This window comes from Chelonia mydas, chromosome 14 (genome assembly GCF_015237465.2).
Source record: "Chelonia mydas isolate rCheMyd1 chromosome 14, rCheMyd1.pri.v2, whole genome shotgun sequence".
NCBI lineage: Eukaryota > Metazoa > Chordata > Testudines > Cheloniidae > Chelonia > Chelonia mydas.
Window position 1 is genome coordinate 40,376,488 of NC_051254.2, and position 22,674 is coordinate 40,399,161.

Sequence of the window (22,674 nt, forward strand, 5' to 3'; positions counted from 1 at the left end):
GTGGGTGTGTCTAAGTGTGTGTGGGTGTGTTTATGTGAGCATATGCTAGCTGCCTTACTATTGTATTCTCAATAAACACGGCGTATTGCCTTACCCCTGAGAAGGGTCCTGTGTGCTTTTTATAAGCGTAACAGCTGCCTTGGCTCCTGCCGGACTTAGTGATGGACATGGGGGGGGCGGTGAGGGCTCCGACTGGGGGTGTGGGCTCTGGGGTGGGGCTGGTGATGAGGGGTTTGGGGTGCAGGAGCGGGCTCTGGGCTGGGGTAGGAGGTTGGTGTGTGGGAGGGCGTGAGGGTGTGGGCGGCTTGGCGGGAGGCGGGGTTTGCGTGAACCGTCTGGGGACACCATGCTGGGAGCCGGGTGCGCGTCGGCGGAGGCCTTGGGTCCCTGTAGGCTGCGGCGTGGGGTGAGACGTGGCTGCAGTGGGGCCAGGGCCACCCGGGCTGAGTGTTGGGAGAGGGCGGAGGGTGCCGCTGGCTGCTCCACGGCGCGGGCTGGTTTGCCTCGGGCGGGGAGTGGGGCTGGTTCAAGCCCCGACGGGAGGGCTGGTTCGAGCCCCCCAGACCCTTCCCATGACATCCTCCTCATGCTTGCTCCTAGGAGGGCTGTGTGTGTGTGTGGAGGATCTTCTCCCCCACCCCCCAGGTGGGTGCATGACTCTCCCAGAAGGGACGCTCCCTAAGGAGCAGGTTAAATAAAAAAGCTGGGGAAATATCAGGCTTATTAATGTGCTAGACTGTGACGGATGCATATAAAACCAACCAACCAAACCACATTAGAAATGAACTCTGGAGTAAGAAAGGGGAGGTGAACAAAAGTGCTGAAATTTGCTCAGTGGCCGGAAACGGCCCCATGGTGGCTGGCACAAGAGGTTGGGAGGTGGCAATGCTGGCAACTGACAGAATTTTATCTACAAGGCCCAGTTGTCTCTCCCAATGCAGCAGCATGGCAAGGGTTAAATGGGAAATATGCCCCAAAGCACCCTCTGAAATGCAATGCTTTCATTGCCCTGAGGGAGCCGCACTCGGGGAGTTACCCATAAATTATTTCTTATTCATATTGCAATAGCACCTAGACCTCCCTCCCTGCCGCCACCAGCCAAGATCCCCCCCTTTCCTATTATGGCAGGCAGCACACAGAGCCACACCCTTCCCTGCAGTCAAGATGAGGGGCCTGTTGTGCCGGGCGCTGCACAGAGACGGTGAGAGTTCCTGCCCCACTTAAGATCAGGGCCCCGGTGTGCTCGGCGCTGCACAGACACACAGGGAGAGACAGTCCCTGCCCCAGCTGAGATCAAGGCTCAGGTTATCAGGCCCCATTGCCTCGAAACTCTTCCACAAACTTCTTGTCAGTGTTTTCTGGCCGAGTTGAGTTTTTCGTTTCTTCTTTCAGTTTCTCTCCTGTGAGCTGCGCAGTCTGCGGTCAGAGCTCCTCAGCGCAGATCTTGTTTGTTTCCGGAGTTGTTTCTGCTGCTTCCTGGGACTCGGCTCTGGCCACAGGGACCCACCGAGGCTGGTAAGTTTCCACTGCCGCTTATGGTGGCACTGGGGCAGGGTGCCCCCAATTCTTCCCCACCAACTGCACGACTTGGCCCCTGCAGGGCTGTCCGCCCCCCGTCCCCCCCCCCCGCGGGCTCTCCCTTCTCTCTGCGCCCCCCCCCCCGCACTGCCAGGGCAGAGACCCCTCCCTGTGGGGGCCACCCCTTCCCACTGTCCCCCAGTCTCTGCCCCCTCGGTGGGTCTCCCCCAGTTCCTGCCAAGGCAGAGCCCCCCCCCCCCCTTCCTGCCCCTCTGCTGGGTCTCTCCCCCTCCCTGCCCCACAGTCCCTGCCAGGGCAGAGCCCTCCCTCCTGTGCTGAGTTTGGGTTGCGTGGGGGGGGGGGCATGGCTGGGGGGTCTGGGGTGCAGAAAAGGGAAAGGACACGTCACTTTGTTGACTTTGGTGGGGGGGGGGGGGAGGAGAAACGCAAGAGCTAATCTTGACTCCTGCTCTGACTGCAGCCAATCAGAGCACACTCAGGCATCGAGTGATTGCCGGGGAAGCTGGTGTAAACACCCCCTGGGGCCGGCAGAAGTGATCAATCAAGAGGGCTGGGAGTGAGGAACTGGAAAGTACTCGCCGGGCTGGCCCCAATGCAGAAGACGCTCAGGGATGCGGGGCTGGACCCTGGCTGGGCCCCTGATTGCGGGGGCCATTAAGTACTCCAGGTGGCAGCAGCAGGGGGGCCCGATCATACTGGGGGGGGACTATCCGACCCCCCCAAGCAGAGATCTGACCCCATAAAGGGAGAAGAGCCAGAGAGTCTACTGCTGACTTGGCTATTGCAATTGATTTTTGTAGGAAGCGCCTAGATATTGGTGTCCATCAGCCAGATAAAACCCTAAGGCAGACGGATAAATCAATGGACGGGGCTGGGTGTAGAGGGGAAGCTGGTGGGGTTGGATGTGAGGGGGTTGAAAGGAAGGAGCCGGTTGTGGAGGGGAAGCAGCAGCTGGACACAAACCCTACGGGCTGGATGCCAGCTGGGTGATAAAATGACAGAGGAATTTGGGGAGGAAGAGACCAGAGACGGGGCGGGATCTCTGAAGTGTTGGGCAGCTGTCGGAAGGAATTAGACAAATCAAATTTATGCTCAGGGCGGTTTCAGGTCTCTCGCTGCTGTCGCTAGCCCAGGAGGCTACTGATCATGCACCCCCAGTAAGAGACACTGCTGCTGCTTGGGGTGGCGGGAGCCTGGGCCCAGATGGGATCCCCTAACTCCTCTCCCAGGAGCTGCAGAAGAAGCAGAGAGGGGTGGGGTGGGGAACTGCAGTCAGGTGACACATGCGAGCCCCCACTCTGCTGCCCCCAGGCACTGTGAGGGCAGCACCCCCAAAGCTTGTTGCCTCCTGCAGGGCTTCCTTCTGTCACTGCCCACCTCCCCGGTCACTGGGAGGGCAGAGCCTTTCCCGCCCCCTTATGGGGTCTGCCTCTCAGTCACTGTCAGGGCAGTGCCTGGGGCTCTGCACCAGTGGGGTTGGGACGGCAGTTTCCTGCTTCTTGGGGGGGAGCATCTTGCCAGCGTTGAGCGGTGGCTAGCTATGTTGTGTGTATGTCTCCATCTCCAATACCAGCATTCCCTGGGACGGCGTAAAACCAGAAACACAGTGGGCAAGGGAACGAAATTTATACATATGGCACGTTACCCTGAGGACAACATTTTAGCAATGAGAACCCATTACTAGCACACTGTCATTAACCCATTCTGGCCCAGAACCTTTTTTTTTTAAAACACCAAAAAGGACCTGGATCCAGAACCGAAGAGATCCCGGGGATGATATTTACACCTACAGTGTGTTACCTTCAGGACAATAGTTTAGCAATGAGAAGCAAGTGGTAGCATACTCGTATTAACCTGTTCTGGCCAACTACCATGTTTTAATGCCAAAAAGGACTCTCAACACACGGTTCTGAAGTGGCACGGGTGACCAAAATGGACTGTGTAAATCATGAACCCGTACTCCCACTGCAGCCTTTTATACTGCCTCATTTCCCTGAGCAGCCCCAGCCCCACTATGGGGTGCATGTAAATGGTGCAGAGGGTTTTGAATTTCCCCCCACCCCAAACACACACTCACCTGGCTGAACTTCACCCCTTAATGCTTTGTTGCTTATCTCTGACCAGTGGTACAAAATACAGAGAATATGAAAAACAGCTACTCTGCATACTCGGCAGCTATTTTTCAAATATGATCAAATACCTTTGGTATTAGAGGACTTTCTGAATCATAAGTCTTGAATACAGTCCACTTGGCAGACTATTTGCAAAACAATATTTTTTTCAAAATGAACATGTTTTATCCGCTAGAAAAGTAGTTAACACAACAAATCTAAATGGTAGCACAGGGATAAGGGAAGCTTTGCAACAATCCCAGCTGATTTAAATGCTTGTTGTGCTGATGGACAAAACATGTGAAATGTCAACATGATTGCAACATGTTGCAGTGGGGGAGGTTTAGGTTGGATATTAGGAAAAACTATTTCACTAGGAGGGTGGTGAAACACTGGAATGGATTACCTAGGGAGGTGGTGGAATCTCCTTCCTTAGAGGTTTTTAAGGTCAGGCTTGACAGAGCCCTGGCTGGGATGATTTAGTTGGGGTTGGTCCTGCTTTGAGCAGGGGGTTGGACTAGATGACCTCCTGAGTTCCCTTCTGTGATGCAGCAGGGAGGGGGGAGTGATGACCTGGGAATGTGCCCTGGGGATGGGAGACCTGAGAGCCTGTAATCTGAGCGGGGAGGGGGAGATAACACCTCTGCCCGGGAATGTGGACAGAGGCTGCAGGAGAGAGCCTGCTGGGGGTGGGGGGGTGGGTTAGTTTCAGTTTGGTGCTGGGTGGAGGAACTCAGGGAACCCCAGGGCTGGGGTCTAAGCTCCCTGCTCCCCCAGAAGGACTTGACTGAGGGGTCCTGGTTGAACCCACAAGCTCTGTTTTAGACTGTGTTCCTGGTGTCCAATAAACCTTCTGTTTTACTGGCTGGCTGAGAGTCTCAGTGAATCCCAGGAAGAGGGGTGCAGGGCCTGGACTCCCCCACACTCCGAGACACCTTCCAACCCTGATATTCTATGATTTGGTTTTAAATGATAATGATTGAAACCCAGCTGCAACCGTTATTAGTGGAAACAGAAACATCCTTAACTGAAGCTGTGTAGTTGCATCTGTGTGTGTGCATGCTCATTTTTGGAGCTATGTGCATACAGTAAGGGATAGTTACTTCCACACACAAACACATCCACATTCAGCTACATGTACTGACAACAATAGCAACAACAAATGCATAAGCAGTCACGTCATCTCATTCTCCTGCAGACCTGATACGTCCGAGCTGGCGCCATTATAGATTTTTCAACCTGATTTTGATCTCATTCACTGGTGTCCATACAACTACTCCAGGTTTACATCAGTGTGACTAAAATCAGAATCTGGCCCCGTCTGATGATTGGGCTCTTCTTCCAGCCTCAGGCTAACCACATCCTGAGTTCAGTCTTTGTGCTGCCAGTTACACTGATGGAAATCCGGAGTAACTCCATCCACAATGCTTACACCTGCTGCAGCTGCAAGCAGAATCTGACCCAGGGATTGAAATCATCAGGCCTTTTGCCTGAGAAAAGGCTGCTGAAACAGGCCTGTGATCCTCGTTCAGGGCATAATATTCTTAACTATACATAGGGACCTTCTTTTTCATTTTTTATTTTATTTCATTTTTTCCCAGGAATATATCGGTGTCTGTTACTACAACAACAAAAATAGGACTGAAAATCAGTGGAAAAATCTATTAATAATTTTTTGGGATAAATATTGGGGTTTATTTTGGTGGACGGAAGGACAGGGGAAAAATATTCAGCAAATTAATGCTTTGATGAATGGAATTCGATGTAGTTTGCCGCAGAACTAAAACAGAACTCAGAACATGACCACCTCTGAGTTTAAAACAATTTATCTCTAATCCGCATGTAAAATTTTTCATTTGAACAAACAGTTTACTGATGTAGACTTAGAACTATTAGCCCATAAATATTTACATTTAATAATTGGGTCACACCTCTTGCAGTGCTTACACTCAACTTCATCCTTTTCTCCTGTTTTTTTGTTTTTTAAAAACTTTTGAATACTTCCTTGTGTTCTGAACTGTATTCTGATGCAGATTTTCATTTTCTTCCCATTTTAGTGTGTCAGATCTTTAAACTGTTATCTGCCAACAGCTTGAAACGTCTACGTGGTAGGCGTGAGATTCGTATGTTCAGATGCGCACAAACTTCAGAGCTTGCCTGCGTGCCTGTTTGTCTATTGTGTGTATCTTGTAGACTAATACGTAGGCTTACTTCAGTGGGCCGCTTTGCATATACACACAGACTAATGTACTATTGTAATACACATATCTCATGCATGGATTGTATTTTCCTAATAAAAGAAGTTATTTTTTTATATATTTGAATTATACAAAAGTAGGGTGAAAATCGGAAAAAACTAATAATACTTTTTGTAAAAGCTGAGATTTTTTCGGTAAAAATCGGTTTAAACTGAAAACAAAGGGGCCTAACTATACATTAACAGCAGTGAAACGGCTATTTGTGTTAAATGGCTGTTAAGAATCCAATATTTTATGCACAGTGGAGCCTGCCAAATTACGTCTGGGCTTTAGTAACATTGTTACCAGCAAAAAACATGTACAAACTATGTTGAGTTCAAAGATGAATTTTGGAGAGTGTTTAGTTCAGCGTACATACACTCAGAAGTGGGCTGTGGAGTTATTAAATAATCCTCCAACTGAATCTCACCTAAATTGCGAGAACAAGACGGATTCTGATTGGTATGGTTCCCCCACTCCCAATCCTTGGCAAACAATTCTATGAAAAGGAGCTGCTTTGTGCTGGATTCACGTTACTGACACAAACAGCTGGGTATTATTTTCATACCAAGAGGGCATAACTCACCCAGAGAGTTAAGATCCTGCAAAATGTCATGGTTCCAAAGAGTGGTGAACTTTTTCATTGTTTTAGTCAACAGAGGAATCACCTAAAGCATCCAAATTAATGTCTCCAACCACTTTAATAATATAGCTTTTAAACATCTTAATGTAAAATTAAATTTACTCCTGGGCTATGTGTGTCTGTGCCAGGTTTCAGCCTGCAGCAGATTTTAATAGTGAAGTCAGAAATACCGAGAAACATATTTCCTGGGGAGTTTCAAAATTAAGAAGGGGAAAACTCCCCCCCCCCCCCCCCCCCCCCCCCGTATCCAATTACTAATGATGTGGAGTCATGCAGGTATGGAGACAGATAGTGTACATATTTTTGTGTGCATGTATTAACCCTCATAACATCTTCATTTCCTTCCACATTACTCTGGAGCATGAGGAAAGGTGCTTCTGTTTCTCTAAGCCAATGGTCGCCAAACTGCAGGGTGCGCCTCCCCCGGGGGGCTTGGCAGAGCCGGGGCCAGCACCCACGGAGGGCGGGGAGGGAGTGCCACTGAGTCCTGCTCTGCCCCCAGCCCTGCCCCCAGCCTCAGCCCCCAGCTGCAACTCCGATCCCAGCCCCATCCCAGCCCTGCTAGCAGCCCCACCCCCAGCCTTGGCCCCCCGCCATGGCCCCTCTCCTGGCCCCAGACGCGCTCCTAGCTGCGGCCCCAGCTTCACCACCCCCTTACCCATGTCCCCCCCCAACCAAGCCATGACCCTGCTCCCAGCCCCAACTTCAGGGTGTGTGTGTGTGTGTGGACGGGGGTAACGGGGGGCACGATGTGAAAAGTTTGGGGACCATTGCTCTATGTACTGCTGTGGCACTGGCCATTCAGTGTTTGGAAAACCCCTCTATTATCTACACAAAAGGATGAGCTGCAGCCAGAGCTTCTGCCTGCATGATGTGTCTTTGCTGAAGGACGCTTTTTTTCTAGTAATAAATGTTTCGTGTTGTTCACATTGATTGTAGTTCCCGTGTTTATTTAAGTCTCCTTTTTGCTTAAGGAGACAGCTAGCTGTGTTTCCAAATCTTCTCTATCTCTGTCTTTCCCCATTTAAAGAATATTATGTGTCCAGTGAATGTTTTATAATGTTTGGATAGTGAAGGCATTTTGCATGCTGCATGGTGTTGCGGTCCTGGTCCTAATCCAACAACTATGAAATTCAATTTGAAATAAAATGTATGCTGAAAACCTTCCAGCGACTGCTCTAGGTTTGATATACTGGTTTATTCTGGCAGCTATTCTGAAGGTTCTGCCTGGCTCCGCTTCACATCTGCCCCCTTTTGCAGGCTAGAATCTCAAACAATGGGACAATTTAATACGCATGTTAGTTATGGAGGCAGTTTAAAGTTATGCATTATTCTGCCCAAAACCACGTGTTCTCTGCTCTGAAATTCCTGTTGATGAGTGGGAGGACTTTCTCTTGCTCCTAATGTATTTATTGCCCATTATGTCCCTTGCCAGGTGTAAGTCATTTTGTGCCTATGAGTTTGTCTACACTAGAAGCGCTACAGTTGGACTTACAGTTGGGGGGTTGGACTAGATGACCTCCTGAGGTCCCTTCCAACCCTGATATTCTATGATTCTACAGTGTGTCAGCTGAAGCTGCTCTATGCTGATGGGACATAGGTTATACCGCAATAAATGGTACTGTAGGTCTAGCCTTAGCCTTTTGGGTTTTGTCCCTACATGCTTGTGCTATTCTTTTGTACTTCTCCTTAGCAATCTACCCACGTTTCCACTTTTTGTAGGATTCCTTGTTAATTTTCAGGTCATTAAAGAGCCATATTGGCCTTTCACTCCTCTTCCTAGGGTAGTTTGCAGCTGTGCCTTTAATATTGACTCCATGAGAAACTGCCAGCTCTCCTGAACACCTTTATCCCATAGACTTCCCCTATTCCACTATAACATGCACAGAAGCATGGAGGATCACTGAGGAACCACCTAGCCACTGTGTGGCTGTCAAGGACCGTAGTCCATAGGGCTCTCGGTCTGACCTGCTGACAGTCATCAGAATTAGAAGCTCAACTCTGACGGAGGACTCCAGTCCTGGGAAAAGTCAGCGCCTTTGATTAGGCTTACAATTTAGATTGTTACATTGAAAAACAAAACAACCAAATATTTGAAATGGTTCTACCAGTGAAGTATTCCAGATCTACACTGTATGGAAATGCTGTATAAACGACTACTCCTGCTACTACCAACAAAAACAAGAATTACAACCACAAAAGCAGAAATAGGTTTAGACTCCCACAAATAATAATAGTTAATATCTAACGTTTTATTGCACAGAAGGTGGTACAGTATTAAAAGTTGATTTCGACTGGGTTTTGATGTCTAGTTCATTGCTTTAACATGGCTCTGTTTATTTTGGCCTACACATTATTTTTTGTTCTCCCTTCACTTTGTGAATATGCTGTTCTGGATATTTTGGATCAATAACACATGAATTAAATGGGTAATGAAAGGTTGGTTCGTTTTGTTTTTTTTCAGCTGTATCTACTCATAAAGGTATTTATTACCTGGAATGGGCATTTAAAGATGGTTTTGGAAGAGGATTTGTGTACTATAGCATTATTCTCAGTTGGCTGTATTATGTGTGTCCTTTTGGTCCAGTGTAACACTTTGGAATCGAGTGTTGCAGGTCCTAATTGGTTTTAAAAAATTGGTTCTGGTCTGGAACGGCTTAATAACAGTGTGCTACTAATCAGTTCTCATTCCTAAAATATTTTCCTCAAGGTAATGTATTATATATATATATATATATATATATATCAACCCCTGGGCCACTGCAGAACTGACTGCTTCTGGTCCTTATCTATGTTAAAAAAATGTTTTGGGGCTGAAATGGGTTAATGACCATGTGCTACTAATTGGTTTTCATTGCTAAAATATTGTCCTTGAGATAATGTGCTATATTTCTAAATTTCAACCCCTGGACCACTTCAGAAACAACTGTTCCTGGCACTTCTTACTGTTAAAAAATGGTTTGGCGCTGGAAAGAGTTAATGACAGTCTGCTACTGCTCGATTCTCATTGTTAAAATATTGTCCTTGAGGTCATGCACTGGATGTGTAACTTGGTTCCCCGGATCACTTTGAAACCATCTGTTCCATGTTCTTGTTGTTATAAAGGGGTTTGGGCCAGAACAGGTTAATGACAGTGTGGTACTAATTAGTTTTCATTGCTAAAATATTGTCCTGGAAGTAATGTGCTATATTTGTACATTTTGTGCCCTAGCCACTTCAGAACTGACTCTTCCGGGTCCTTTGTGGTGGTAAAACAAGGTTCTGGGCCCGAGCACTTTAATAAGTTTGTTATTAGTCTGTTCTTATTTCCAAAATATTGTTCCTAACTGTCTGTAATAGTATCTACTCTTTTTTTACAATCATTATATATTAAAATGCCGTCCTGGGGCTATTCCAACATGTTCTGGCTTTTACACTGTCCCTCATTACCTGGCCTCTGGGAGTGTCAGGGGCTCTCACCTTCTGCCATTTCCCACTCCCACACACCTGCAGAAGGGGGTCCTGCCTTCCCCCCAGCCCCACCCAGAGGTGGCTGTATATCAGTGGTGGGTGTAGCTACAGGTCTGACTAATCTCTCTAGCACTTTGGGCTGAGGGCATGGGATTTGATTATCCTAGCACCCACTGACAATTTTAAAACCAAGAGTGGATGTTTTTCTAAAAGATCCGCCCTACGAATTATTTGTGGATGTTCTATGGCCTGTGTTGTACAGATCATAATGGTCCCTTCTGGTCTCAGAGTCTATGAATCTTTTACAGCATGGATTCCTGCTCGTCCAGAAAAACTACCAAAGAAGGTGGAGGCAGAGCTGAGAATCTGCTGCTGTTCGGAACTGACTTTGCTTTTGCCACGTGTACCCACACTTGAACCGTTTCAGTTGAACTAGTGCAAGAATGTGTGTGGACACTCTTGTTTCAGTTTAGCTTAAACCTCTTCCTAGAGGACTTGGAGCTAAATAGTAATCAGTCTGGTTAAAATGGGAACACACACATGCTTTCACTGGCTGAGCATCGTGCCTTTAAACTAAACTGGTGCGTGACTGAATGTATATGGATCCTGAATCGCAGAGAGCTGCAGCCAGTGAGAATGAGCTGCTCGGAGCCCAGCATGCACCAGAGGGACTCCAAGAGAGAGGAGAGACCGAGGAGTGCGTTAACTGCAGTGGAGGTGTGGAGAGAGGTAATTGGAGCCTCCCTGCAAGGGGCTTGGATGGGCAGAGAGAACGAGATGGCTGCATTTTCAGTGGCAGCTGCAATTGTCCGACCTCCCGTGTGCATGACCAGCAGGAAGCTGATCACCCCAAAGGGCTCCTATGGCCCAGGGACCCAGCTCGCCCCTGCTGCTGGTACTTTGTGTTTCTGGGTGGACCCAAGAGGCCTGGTAGTGGATTCAGAGACAATTTTGAAGCGGGAGAGACGTTCACCTGTCTGAAATGCTGGCCCAGGTGTCCATTCGTTTTCCCCCTTCCCTTCTATTTCTCTCTCTTTATCCAAAGGCCAGGCTTTGAAACAGGAGAGCAATAGGCAGACTCAGGTGTGTGCATGTACCCAGGGCCCCGCATCTATGTGAGTAACAAGCAGGTGTCTGGGAACAGCAGATAACTCATGTTGTGGGCGTATGCCACGCCGGTGCATTCACCTTTCTCTGCCAGTGCTGCGGGCTTGCTTGCAGAAAGGTGGCCCTGACTGCTCCGGGGAAGGGAATCTGCAAAGGTGGCTGTGTAGGAGGAAGCTGAACCTCCCAGCATGCCTAGCACTCAGAGGTCTCCTCTCCCATGACAGCTGCCTGGATTCCTTGCCCCGAGGTCTCTGTCCAGGTGTTTCATGGTTACTACCATCAGGACAAACTGGGAATGTAAGTTAAACAAAGATTTCAAAGGAAACTCGCTTCTTGAAGAAAAGGAGAATTGGGAATTCCTGAGAGTCCCAGAGGAGATGGGGCGCCCTGTTGTTTAAACCTTGGAGCAGGGCCCAGAGAAATCAGTCCTTAGTGTGGGGAGTCTGGGGGTTGCTTCAGACGCTCAGCACACGGTTGGGGCCCGAAGCTGGGGGCAGAGCTGGGAGAGCGGTTGGGAGTGGAGCTGCAGCCAGGGGTTGAGGCTTGGGGTGGGGCTGGGAGCAGAGCCATAGCCAGGGCTGCAGCTGGGGGTGGGGCCGGGTGAGAGGCCGAGGCTGGGGGCAGGGGCAGCAGCAGAGCAGGGCTGGGTGGCCTGAGCCCCCACTGTGCCACCCTGAATGTTCCTCTGCACCCTCTAGCAGGGGCCTGCCCCATTCTTTGGGGACCTCTGAACTCGAGAAAGCTGGAGAAGGAGCCTTAGAAAATCCAGTGGGTCTGCCCCAGCATTGCTCATCCCAGGGGTTCCCGGTAGCATTTTTGGTGAATTGTGTGAACGTGGTTATATTGTAGCGGCAAACAGAAAAACCGAATCCCTTGTTTCTCAGACTCAGTGGCTGCAGTCTGTGCTGAGGGTGCCTTCAGACAGCATTGACACCGCGTAGACTTTGCATGAGCTTCCCTTAAGGGAGGGGTGTCACCGTGCTTCAGTGGGTCACAACCGAGAATACCAAATTCAGGACAAACTGCTGAGAAATAGGGTAGACACACCCCAGACTGGTGGTTAGTCTACCATTAGATATATCAATGTCTCACCACACTGGCTAACAAGAAGTCAGAAAAGCAGTTTCTTAGTCATTCCAGTTCTTATATTACCACCCAAAACACCAAACGTAATGATGCGTGGTTATTTAAAACCAGTTTCATCAAACAAAGGGTTCTTCTGATCTCAGAAGATCATTCACATACCCAAGTCAATATATAGCTCAGATCTTACCCAATAATCACGCTGTTGCCAATCCTTTAGTATCTAATATCTAAAGGTTTTATTTATAAGAGAAAAGAAGGAGAGAGATAAAATGGTTAACGAAATCGAATGCATACGCTTATTGCAAAGTTCTTGGATCAGGTTTGTAGCGGTGATGAAATGAACTGCAAGTTTGCAAAAGTCTCTCTGGAAATTACCTAAACAGGTTGGGGGTCATCAGTCCCTGTTTAGAGCTTCCTTGTTAGAAATCCAGACCAGAGAAATGAAGCAGGAAATGAAGACAAAATGGAGATATTTCCAAGGTCTTTTATATCTTCTCCCATGTGGATGGAATTTCACTGTCCCAAAACAAAGCCCCCAGCACAGTTTGTGGAAAAGTACAGGCACAAGATGGAGTCCAGGGTCACATGAGCAAGTCACATGCTCATGCATGCTCTGCTGACTCACAGGAGCAGCCATTGCCCAAATTCTGTCTAAAATGTCCCCAGGAAGGCTCACCGGTGGGAGACAAGCTGCTTCTATGACGCAATGGAAAAGTTAAGTTTTCTTTAATGGGCCACCAACTTGAATAGCTTATTCACAATGTGTTGACCAGACTGGGTGTAAATAAACTACCTTGTAGGTGTTCCTCCAGGAGCAAACCCATTTGAAATATTTGTACATAAGTCAATATTCATAACTTTAGATACAAAGATGGTATATGTTCATGCACAGGGTAATCATACTCAGCAAGTCATAACTTTTCCATTGACACCTGACAGGACATATGTTGTACGAGGTTTGCTGCAATTATCTAACAGTGGCAATATCAGTGATATCAATGGTCACATTTCAATCATCCACCACTGACACCAGCTAGACTTTGCATGAGCTTCCCTTAAGGGGTGGGGAAGGAGTTGAGTGTCCAGTCTCAGGCTGTGGGGTGGGGGTGGGTGCAGCTGGAGTTGACAGGCTCAGTAGCTGGGTGTGGGGGGGGGAAGGCTGATTCCTTCAGGTAGAGGGCAAAGTCTGAGCATGGGGCAGAGTAAAGGTGAGTGTGAGACATGTTCCCCTCCCTCACCTCTCTGGGCAACTGTAAGCCAAGAGCCAGTCTGGGTAGCAGCTCTGTGAGAGTCTGTGGGAAGAGCAGTGGGAGAGATTAAATAAGTATTAGGCCATCCTCTCGTTCTGGTAGGAGCCATTTAACCACATGCTGGTTGGGCGAGTGTGGGGTCATTTGGGACGGGGCGAGTTTATCATTGGGTTTAGCCCTCTGACTGGGGGCTGTAGTTAATGTCTGTACCCAGAGGGGGAAGGGCAGCACCCTGGGAATCACAATAGAGATTTGCTCCCCAGCAGTTCAGACACTGGTACTGTTAATAAGTCTGTTCCCCAGAAGCACTCATGGCTTTTTCTCTTTCAGGCCCTGGCTCTAACCACACACTCAGGAAATGTGCTTCCCATCAAGGCCCAGTCCCAGCTGTCACCCTAGCTGCAGTTATAGTGTTTTTGTTGATCACCATCATCGCTATCGCTACTCTAGCAGAACTTTTAAGAGGTAAGTGCATGTCCCAGGCAGTCTCTGCTCCCCCTGGAGCTGTCGCAGCCACATAATCTCTCCTCCCTGTCCCCTTTGGCTTCGGCAGTCAGGTGAGAAAGGAGTTTGTCTAAAGGCTTATGCAGCCCCCATCACCTTAGTATCTGGACTTCTGTGAGGCACAGAGAGCTTGTTATCTCTGGTTTTTGGATGGGGAAACCGATGCCCAGAGATATCAAGTGGGGGCGTTTTCAAGGTGCTAAATCTTCCTACACCTCAGAGCTTCCCACTTCCCCATACATAGATTGCACGTCCAGGATAAAGTGCACGTGGAACAGGAGGATCAGCAGCGCTAAAAGGGCACATTATTGACAGACCTTATGGTTGACTTTTACACCTGCCATCTCATCCCGTGTGCAGCATGCCGCTCTGCCGTTATCGGGCTGGCCTTTCTGCATCCCCCTCTTCAGGGCCGGTGGGTGCTCCTGTGTCACTGACTCAGGCCTTATCATTCAGTATCAAAACTGCCCTTGAGGCTGAGAGGTTCAACCCACAAATGAAGGAAATCGGCAGTGAAGGTCCCCCAGAGACACTAACTGGCCCAGTCGGTGCCGTTTGAGGGCTGCTGTTTATACAGTTCCGGGTGCTATTGCCGAGCAGTTCAGCTATATTCGCCTCTAGGACCAGATCCTCTGCGCCACTTAGGACTAAATCAAGAATTCCCTCTCCTCTTGTGGGTTCCAAGACTAGCTGCTCCAAGAAGCACCTGGGTTTGTTCCCTGTTGTGCGTCGAATCCCATCTTCATCTCAAGGCATCTCTAAAGCAAAGAGCCTGGGAAGGGTAGCCAGCCAGCTAGGGTAGCAGGATATCCCTGAATTAGCAGACTCAGCATCCCATGTAATTATATTGAACTCTGGTGTCAATATTGGTCTGTGCCGACCATCAGGTAACGTTCCCCCTACCTAGGGTGACCAGACGCCCGTGTTTAAATGGACAGTCCCGTATTTAAGCCCTCCTGCAGGTGTCCTGACTTTTTCTTAAAAATGGGCAAAATGTACCATATTTTCTGTCTCCTTCCCATCAGTACTGGCAGGTCTTTCTGCTGGCCAGATCCCTACTCGCCAGCTGCCCGCCCACCAGCGGTGAGTGGGGGGTGCGGGGGAGTGGCCAATGATGGGAGAGGTGGTGGGGTGAAGATGCAGAGCACGAGGCTGTCAGCTCCCCTTGCTGGTCCATCAGCACAGCCCCTGCTGCATGCTGGCTCTCATCCAGCAGGGCCTTGCTTCTCTCTCTCCACCCCCCCTCCCCGGTCCAGTTTCCAGCCAGCCAGCGCTGGCTGCGAGCTGCAGTGGCTGATGAGTGCGGTGTCCAGTTAAGTTACATGTCACCTCTGCTGCCCACCCATCGGCCCTTTACATGCTCCCCCTCTTCCTGCTTTGCCCCTTCACCCTCCCCTAGCCCTGCTGCTCCCCCATACCCCCCTCCCCCAGCAAGGCCCGTCCCTCTCCCAGCGCTGTGCAGAAAACCAGCCCCTGGTCGGAGCGCTCAGTTCACCAACTGCCTGGCCGGCAGGCTCCTTCCTTCCCCCACTGCCTCTGGCTGGGCCGGCAGCCCGGGAAAGCCCAGGACCCTCTGGCCCAGGGTGCTGGCCAGGAGGGGCCAAGCCCTGCATGTGCCAAAGCCCCGCACAGCGCTGGCACGGGGAAGCCTCTCCACCATCAGCTAAGCTCTAGAGTGTGTGTGGGGTGGGGGAGCGATTTCCAGCCTGTGTGTCACCCCTCTCCTATGTGAACCCTAAAGTCTTAAAGATAAGAAGAAAAAGAAAAATAATCCAACTACACAGTATTTCTTTTTAACAGGGGCTCAGTCAACTTGATGCTAATTTAAATGATTGTACTGCATAGTTCTGATGGATAGCCATTGAACTCGCTTGAATACGAGTCATTTTACCAGGTGTCCTGTATTGAGTATAGGGAAATATGGTCACCCTACCCCTCCCTGCCTGCTCCATGCCTTCATGGTGACTCCGGTGTTACCACACTCTGCTCTGGGTTGCTTGCCAGCGGCATTTTCAGTGATTGTGACCCCCAGAAACTGAACCACTAAAGAAGATGTGGGGGGAGGCGGTCGTCCATTTCTTGTTCCAGATGGTCTCGTTCCTCCCTTGGTACAGCTACCAGGGGTTTAAGCTTGGAACTGAAGGGATTCTCTTCCCTCATTCACTCAGATACAGAATCAGGCTGAGGGGAACAGAGTCTCTGACTCTGTGTTACTTATCTTACTTTCAGTGGAAAAATCCAAACCACCTCTGGCTGCTCCAGGCCCCCCTGCGGTGCCCTGCTGCCCGGACGGCTGGATCGGGTACCGAGGGAAATGCTATTATTTCTCCGAGACTGAAGGGAACTGGACCTACAGCCAGAGCCAGTGCTCTGCACTCAACGCCTCCCTGGCTGGGATCGACAGTGAGCAGGAAAAGGTGAGAGAGCAGCAGATGCTTTATCCCAACAGACTGGGCTTGGCAGGGCTGGAATCGGGCTGGGCTCAGCCCCAGAGGTCCAGAAATTGACCCGTTGCCTCTCATGCTAGGAAACCTGAGAGTATTTCTGGCAGCAGAATCCCAGCCCTGGCTAGAGCTGGGTTTGCAGTCAGGGATCACGGGATTGCTCACTCCCAGGCCCCCTCCTCTTTCCCAGAGCCCCAGATGGGAGGATCCCCCTCTGTAGTGCTGGGCTGGCCTGGTCAGCTCCTGGCCAGCGGGCTGCCTGTTGAGAAAAAACAGTTCCCTACCCTTTGTAACCGTTGTTCTTCCAGATGTGTTGCTCATGTCAATTCCAAGTAAGTGTGCGCGCTGCGTGCACAATCGTTGGAACGTTTTTCCCCTCGCGGTACCCGTCGGGTCGAGCCCCCTGGAGTTGCGGCTTCATGGCAGTGTATAAAGGTCCCTTCCGACCCACCGCCTCCTCAGTTCCTTCTTGCCGGATACTCCGACAGAGGGGTAGGTGGGTGGGTCTTGGAATGAACGTGAGCAACATCTCGAAGAACAACAGTTACGAAAGGTAGGTAACCGTTTTTTCTTCTTCGAGTGCTTGCTCATGTCGACTCCAAGTCGGGGACTCCCAAGCATCTCCTAAGAGGAGGGGTCGGAGTTCACCGAGTCGCAGACGGCAGCTCTGCCCTGACGAACGCTGCGTTGTCTCTAGCCTGCTGAGTAATGGCGTAGTGCGAAGTGCAGGTGTGGATCGACGACCACGTCGTCACTGCCCTGCAGACGTCCTGAATGGGGACCTTCGCCGGGAACGCTGCCGAGGAAGCCTGTGAGCTGTTAGTGCTGGGGCAGGTATCTTTGCTGGGTGGTAGCACGCCCTGCTGCTGGCCGTGATCCATGTCGAGATCCTTTGGGACCACACCGGGGAGCCGCCTCATCTGCTCAGCAGTTGCAACGAAGAGCTGTGTCGACTTTCAAAATGGCTTCGTCCTTTCCATGTAAAAAGCTAAGTTTTCAACTATTTACAGGTACAACAAAAAAAGGCCACTAGGGGAATCGCTTGCCATAGCAAGAGAAGAGCTGCTCCAACGACTGTCACTGGTGGTAGGAAGGAGCTGAAGAGGTGGCGGGTCGGCAGGGACCTATATACACCGCCATGAGGGCACGATTCCATGGGGCTCCACAGCCGACCCGACGGCTACCGCTAGGGGAAAAACCTTCTGACAACTGCACACACACCTACTTGGAATTGACATGAGCAAGCACTCGAAGAAGAACCTGCCTCTCCCGCTCACTACCACTAATGACCCCATGGGTGCCAGGGGAAGCCCTCTTGGGCTGTGCAGGGAGTGAGCTCTTCCCTTCTTCAGAGCAGTTCCTGCCTGTCCCATTGGGGTGGGCGGGGGGCGTTAAGTGCAAAGCTGCTGGGAAGGAGCCTTGCAAGGAGGGCAGAGGTGCCAGCAAAGCCAAAGTTGCCCAGACTGTAGAAGGGCTGGGGCAGGTCTGTCCATGTAAACATGGACGTGGGGATGGAGATAGATGGGGGTAAATATGGCCTCTGAGCACACACACACCCCCAGCTCCTGCACGTGTCCCCAGGCTCCCAGCTGAGCAGGTCCCAGTCTGATGGGACGTCCAACAAACTGGGATTCTCAGCCAGTGATCGGTTCACCGGCTGAAGCTGCTGTGAGAGGAGGGAGCTGCCAGCTGCCCTCCTGATGGCCCTTCCCTTGCCAGCTCTGACCCCTTCCAAACATGGAGTGGGGCCGGGGGAGGGGAGGACTGTTGCTGTTGCACAGTCCTGTCTTTGTGACCCACTTCTCAACCTCCCTGTGGCACGGGCTGGGCTGTGTCATCGGGGCTGGGCTCTCAGCTGGCAAACTACAGGTGGCCCAACCAGAACTTCTGACTGGGGGCCACACAGAGCCACAGGGGCAGGTGAGCACCACAGCCAGGGGTCTAAACATCATCTGGCTTGTTTTATTTTTCAGGATTTCCTGCTACGCTATAAGGGTTTCCTCGACCGTTGGATTGGCCTCCAGAGGGAGCCAGGCCAGCCCTGGAGATGGCCCAACGGCACCGAATTCGACCAGCGGTGAGTCCCTTTCCCTCCAGTAACATTGTCTGTGTTAGGTCACGGGTGCCTGGCATGCTGCCAAAAGATGAATATATTTAACCAAGGTTGTTTGGGGGTGTGGGAATGTGTCTGGGTTCTTATTAGTATTTGGTTTTCGTGGACTAAAACCAATATTCCAGCAGCGTTCGAGTCCCCCCTGCAATGTTGTCATTGTTTGTAATTTGTAGTAACGTAGCACCCCTAGACCGGAGCCCTGTTGTGCTAGGCACTGTACAATCACAGAACAGAAAGATGGTCCCTGCCCCACATAGTTTACAATGCACCGCAGTTCTGGGCACAAGGGAGGTTGCTGGAGGAGACACTAACCAGAGCTCCCCCTTCCCCATTGGGCTGTCCGGGTGGAAGTTAGACTCCCTAATCCCGATCTGAGGAGTGGTGTGTGGAGATGAACAGGGTCCTTCACTGTTGGGGTAATTTGAGCTTCTCTCTTTGGGAAGGTTGTAGGGAGAAATCTCATTTCAGTACTAACAGTCTGTCCTGACAGCCCATGGGGTTTGAAACAGGCTCGCGGCCTCTCTGACAGTCCCACAACTGCCTGGGGAGGATCGTATCAAACTCTTCTCCGCAGAGAGCTGCTGCTGCTCGCTGCCATGTGAGAGGCCTGTGGAATCTCTCCCCTCTGGGCTGAATGGGACTGAAGAGAAAGTTGGGACTAGGTGAGAGAGTCAGGCAAAGCTGAGTAGTGGGCAAGTCTTGCCAAATATCTACCAGCATAAAGACTTCTCTGGAAGCCCCAGTTCTCTTCTTTCAGCCCCACCCCCTTCCTCCTCTCCCTGCCCTGCAATAGCCACTACTTGTTGCCTACATCTGCCAGGGAGGAGTCTGAAATGGGGCCGATGCCTCTAGGTGCAGCCCTGTCTGTGACTGATGGGCAATGCCCCATCCCTCCCTGACTCCCACTCCTGGTGTCTCTGTTGCAGGTTTCCGATAAGAGGAGGGGGCGACTGTGCTTTTCTGATGGATGAGGACTGGTTCGGCAGCTCGCGGTGCAGCACATGGAGACGCTGGATCTGCAGCAAACCCGATTCCTATACGATGTGGAAGAAATATGCTGTGGAGTTAAAACTTTCAGACTCTTAGAGTATGTCTACGCTACAAAATTAGGTCGAATTTATAGAAGTCGTTTTTTTAGAAATCGTTTTTATATATTCGAGTGTGTTTGTCCCCACACAAAATGCTCTAAGTGCATTAAGTGCATTAACTCGGCGGAGTGCTTCCACAGTACCGAGGCTAGCGTCGACTTCCGGAGCGTTGCACTGTGGGGAGCTATCCCACAGTTCCCGCAGTCTCCGCTGCCCATTGGAATTCTGGGTTGAGATCCCAATGCCTGATGGGGCAAAAAACATTGTCGCGGGTGGTTCTGGGTACATATCATCAGGCCCCTGTTCCCTCCCTCCCTCCGTGAAAGCAGCAGCAGAAAATCGTTTCGCGCCTTTTTTCCTGAGTTACCTGTGCAGACGCCATACCACGGCAAGCATGGAGTCCGCTCAGCTCACTGTCACCTTATGTCTCCTGGGTGCTGGCAGACACGGTACTGCATTGCTATACAGCAGCAGCAACCTGTTGCCTTGTGGCAGCGGATGGTGCAATAGGCCTGAAAACCATCCTCATCATGTTCAAGGTGCTCCTGGCTGCCTCGGTAAGGTCAGTCAGGAGCGCCTGGGCAGATATGGGTGCAGGAACTACATTAGGAGTGACTCGACCAGGTCATTCTCTTTAGTCCTGCAGGCAGTCCTATTGTACCATCCTATGGTAAGCAGGCAGGAGATGTGGATGGCTAGCAGTCCTTCTGCACCGTCTGCTGCCAGCCAAAGATGTAAAAGATAGATGGAGTGGATCAAAATAAGAAATAGACCAGATTTGTTTTGTATTCATTTGCTCCCCCCTCCCTCCCTCCCTCCATGAAGTCCTGCCTGAAATACTAGAGGGAGGGATAGCTTAGTGGGTTGAGCATTGGCCTGCTAAACCCAGGGTTTTGAGTTCAATCCTTGAGGGGGCTATTCTGTGTGACAGTTGTTTTTTTTCTCCTTGATGTAAAGCCACCCCCTTTGTTGATTTTAATTCCCTGTAAGCCAACCCTGCAAGCCATGTCGTCAGTCGCCCCTCCCTCCGTCAGAGCAACGGCAGACAATCGTTCCACGCCATACCACGGCAAGCATGGAGCCCGCTCAGATCACTTTGGCAGTTAGGAGCACATTAAACACCATGCGCATTATCCAGCAGTATATGCAGCACCAGAACCTGGCAAAGCGAAACCGGGCGAGGAGGCGACGTCAGCGCGGTGACGAGAGTGATGAGGACATGGACACAGACTTCTCTCAAAGCATGGGCCTTGGCAATGCAGGCATCATGGTGCTAATGGGGCAGGTTCATGCCGTGGAACACCGATTCTGGGCCCGGGAAACAAGCACAGACTGGTGGGACCGCATAGTGTTGCAGGTCTGGGACGATTCCCAGTGGCTGCGAAACTTTCCCATGCGTAAGGGCACTTTCATGGAACTTTGTGACTTGCTTTCCCCTGCCCTGAAGTGCATGAATACCAAGATGAGAGCAGCCCTCACAGTTGAGAAGTGAGTGGTAATAGCTCTGTGGAAGCTTGCAATGCCAGACAGCTACCGGTCAGTTGGGAATCAATTTGGAGTGGGCAAATCTACTGTGTGGGCTGCTGTGATGCAAGTAGCCAACGCAGTCAAAGATCTGCAGCTATCAAGGGTAGTGACCCTGGGAAATGTGCAGGTCATAGTGGATGGCTTTGCTGCAATGGGTTAAATCGATTTAACGCTGCTAAATTCGACCTCAACTCCTAGTGTAGACCGGGGCTTAGGAACTAGGCTTGGAAAAGCTCTGTTGGGGAGACACCTTCTACTACCTGAAGATGAAGGAGGCTGGGTCTTTATTCCTTACAGACTCTCCCCAGGGCTTCCCTAGTTGTAATTCACTCATTGGAAGAGGGGGGAAAAAAAGCAGAAAAGCTAGTTTTCCAACTCCCCAGTAGGTTTCTTAACTTTGAATGAACCATTCACTGAACTGAACTTGTTGAATAAACTGAAAAGAAGAAAATATTCTCTCTACACCCGCAGAAGAGGCGACTGTCCTTCAAAAGCTGGTTTAGCACTTCAGCAAACTTGCAGGTGCTTAGCTCATGATTTCCAGCAGTTCAGTGGTTTGACCTTCATTAAAACTTGGCAGCAAATGTGTCCTGTTTAGGATTAAGTTTATAAGTAACTTAAATTATTGTAAGAGACATGTTTAGGCTTCAACACAGGTTTATGTGTAAAAAAATATGCTTGTTCTAATTTAAATAAAAAAAATCTGAAAAAAAAATCCAATTTTGATTTTTAAAGTCATAGCATATCCACCCTGATCAGACCCATCCCATCCCTGGGATCAGTCTATTATGAAAACCTTGTGCAAATACTCCACAACAACAAGGTTCCAAAACATAATCCATTTATCACCCCTGGTTCATATAGTCCTTAAAATCCCATGACATCTGGGCCATCAGTGTCTTTCACCACACCAAGGCTCTTCTTTGGTCCTCTCCTGGCCTTCTGCCATGTCAGCCGCCCCAGCTGAAGTGCAAACCCACTCTTCCCAGCAGCCTCTCCCCCAGGAGTTCATCCTCACCTGAGATATATCCAGCGCTTCTCCTGTTCTGTTACCTTTCATCTCTAGCAGGCCAGCAGGTAGGCCCTACCACTGTTCCCCTGACCCTCAGCTCTCTCTGGCTCCAGCATGGAGACATCAGCGGGTAAACCTTGCTGCCACTCCCCTGTCTTCAGCCTTTCCTGAATCAACATCCTACAGAAGTGTTGCTCTTTAATGTGTCTCCTGAAGCTCTTGATATTAAAACACTGTGATTTAAATATTAACTAAGCTAAGTTATTAACCAATCCAGATGATTTTACTATGTTATTATCCAATTGTAGTTGATAAAATAATACTTGGTCAGTCATTTTGCTGTGAGAATTGTGTGTGTATATATATAAATAAAATAGTAAATGAAAATGAATTCACACGACTGGCTCTTTTGGGTAATGCTGATCCCTAATTTGGCTCCTGAACCCCCGAGGGTCTGAGTATCACTGTCCTATAGCTTCCTTCAAGGACCTCGTTGCTGATTCTCCTTGATCTTCTGTAGCTCCAAGTGCTGCCCTGCCCTCCTAGCTTGGCAAACGTGGACA

General features: G+C 50.0%; 2 protein-coding genes across 5 annotated transcripts in view; one reads left to right on the forward strand and one right to left on the reverse strand.

Moving 5' to 3' along the window:
- The window catches only part of LOC102938818 (C-type lectin domain family 2 member B), a 23,001-nt gene extending 21,551 nt beyond the window's left edge, over window positions 1–1,450 (reverse strand). The window contains exon 1 of one of the 2 annotated variants that reach the window (XM_043528306.1): window positions 1,323–1,450. The gene's annotated coding sequence lies outside the window, so the exon portion shown is untranslated. The remainder of the gene's footprint in view (window positions 1–1,322) is intronic. The other variant, XM_043528307.1, reaches the window with a different exon arrangement.
- On the forward strand, window positions 1,393–22,502 carry LOC102939489 (C-type lectin domain family 2 member D). 3 transcript variants are annotated; one of them, XM_037915045.2, is made up of 8 exons: window positions 1,393–1,515; window positions 10,289–10,709; window positions 13,754–13,888; window positions 16,157–16,344; window positions 18,345–18,448; window positions 19,411–19,565; window positions 21,310–21,330; window positions 21,508–22,502. In XM_037915045.2, exons 2-7 carry the CDS (start codon window positions 10,574–10,576, stop codon window positions 21,312–21,314), a joined length of 723 nt encoding a protein of 240 aa, XP_037770973.1. In that variant the 5' UTR covers window positions 1,393–1,515; window positions 10,289–10,573; the 3' UTR covers window positions 21,315–21,330; window positions 21,508–22,502. The 3 variants fall into 3 exon arrangements, with proteins under 3 accessions (XP_037770973.1, XP_043384196.1, XP_027679047.2); XM_043528261.1 differs by having other exon boundaries at window positions 21,310–22,502; XM_027823246.3 differs by lacking the exons at window positions 21,310–21,330; window positions 21,508–22,502 and adding an exon at window positions 16,680–16,924 and having other exon boundaries at window positions 19,411–19,554.
- The last annotated feature ends 172 nt before the right edge of the window (window positions 22,503–22,674 follow it).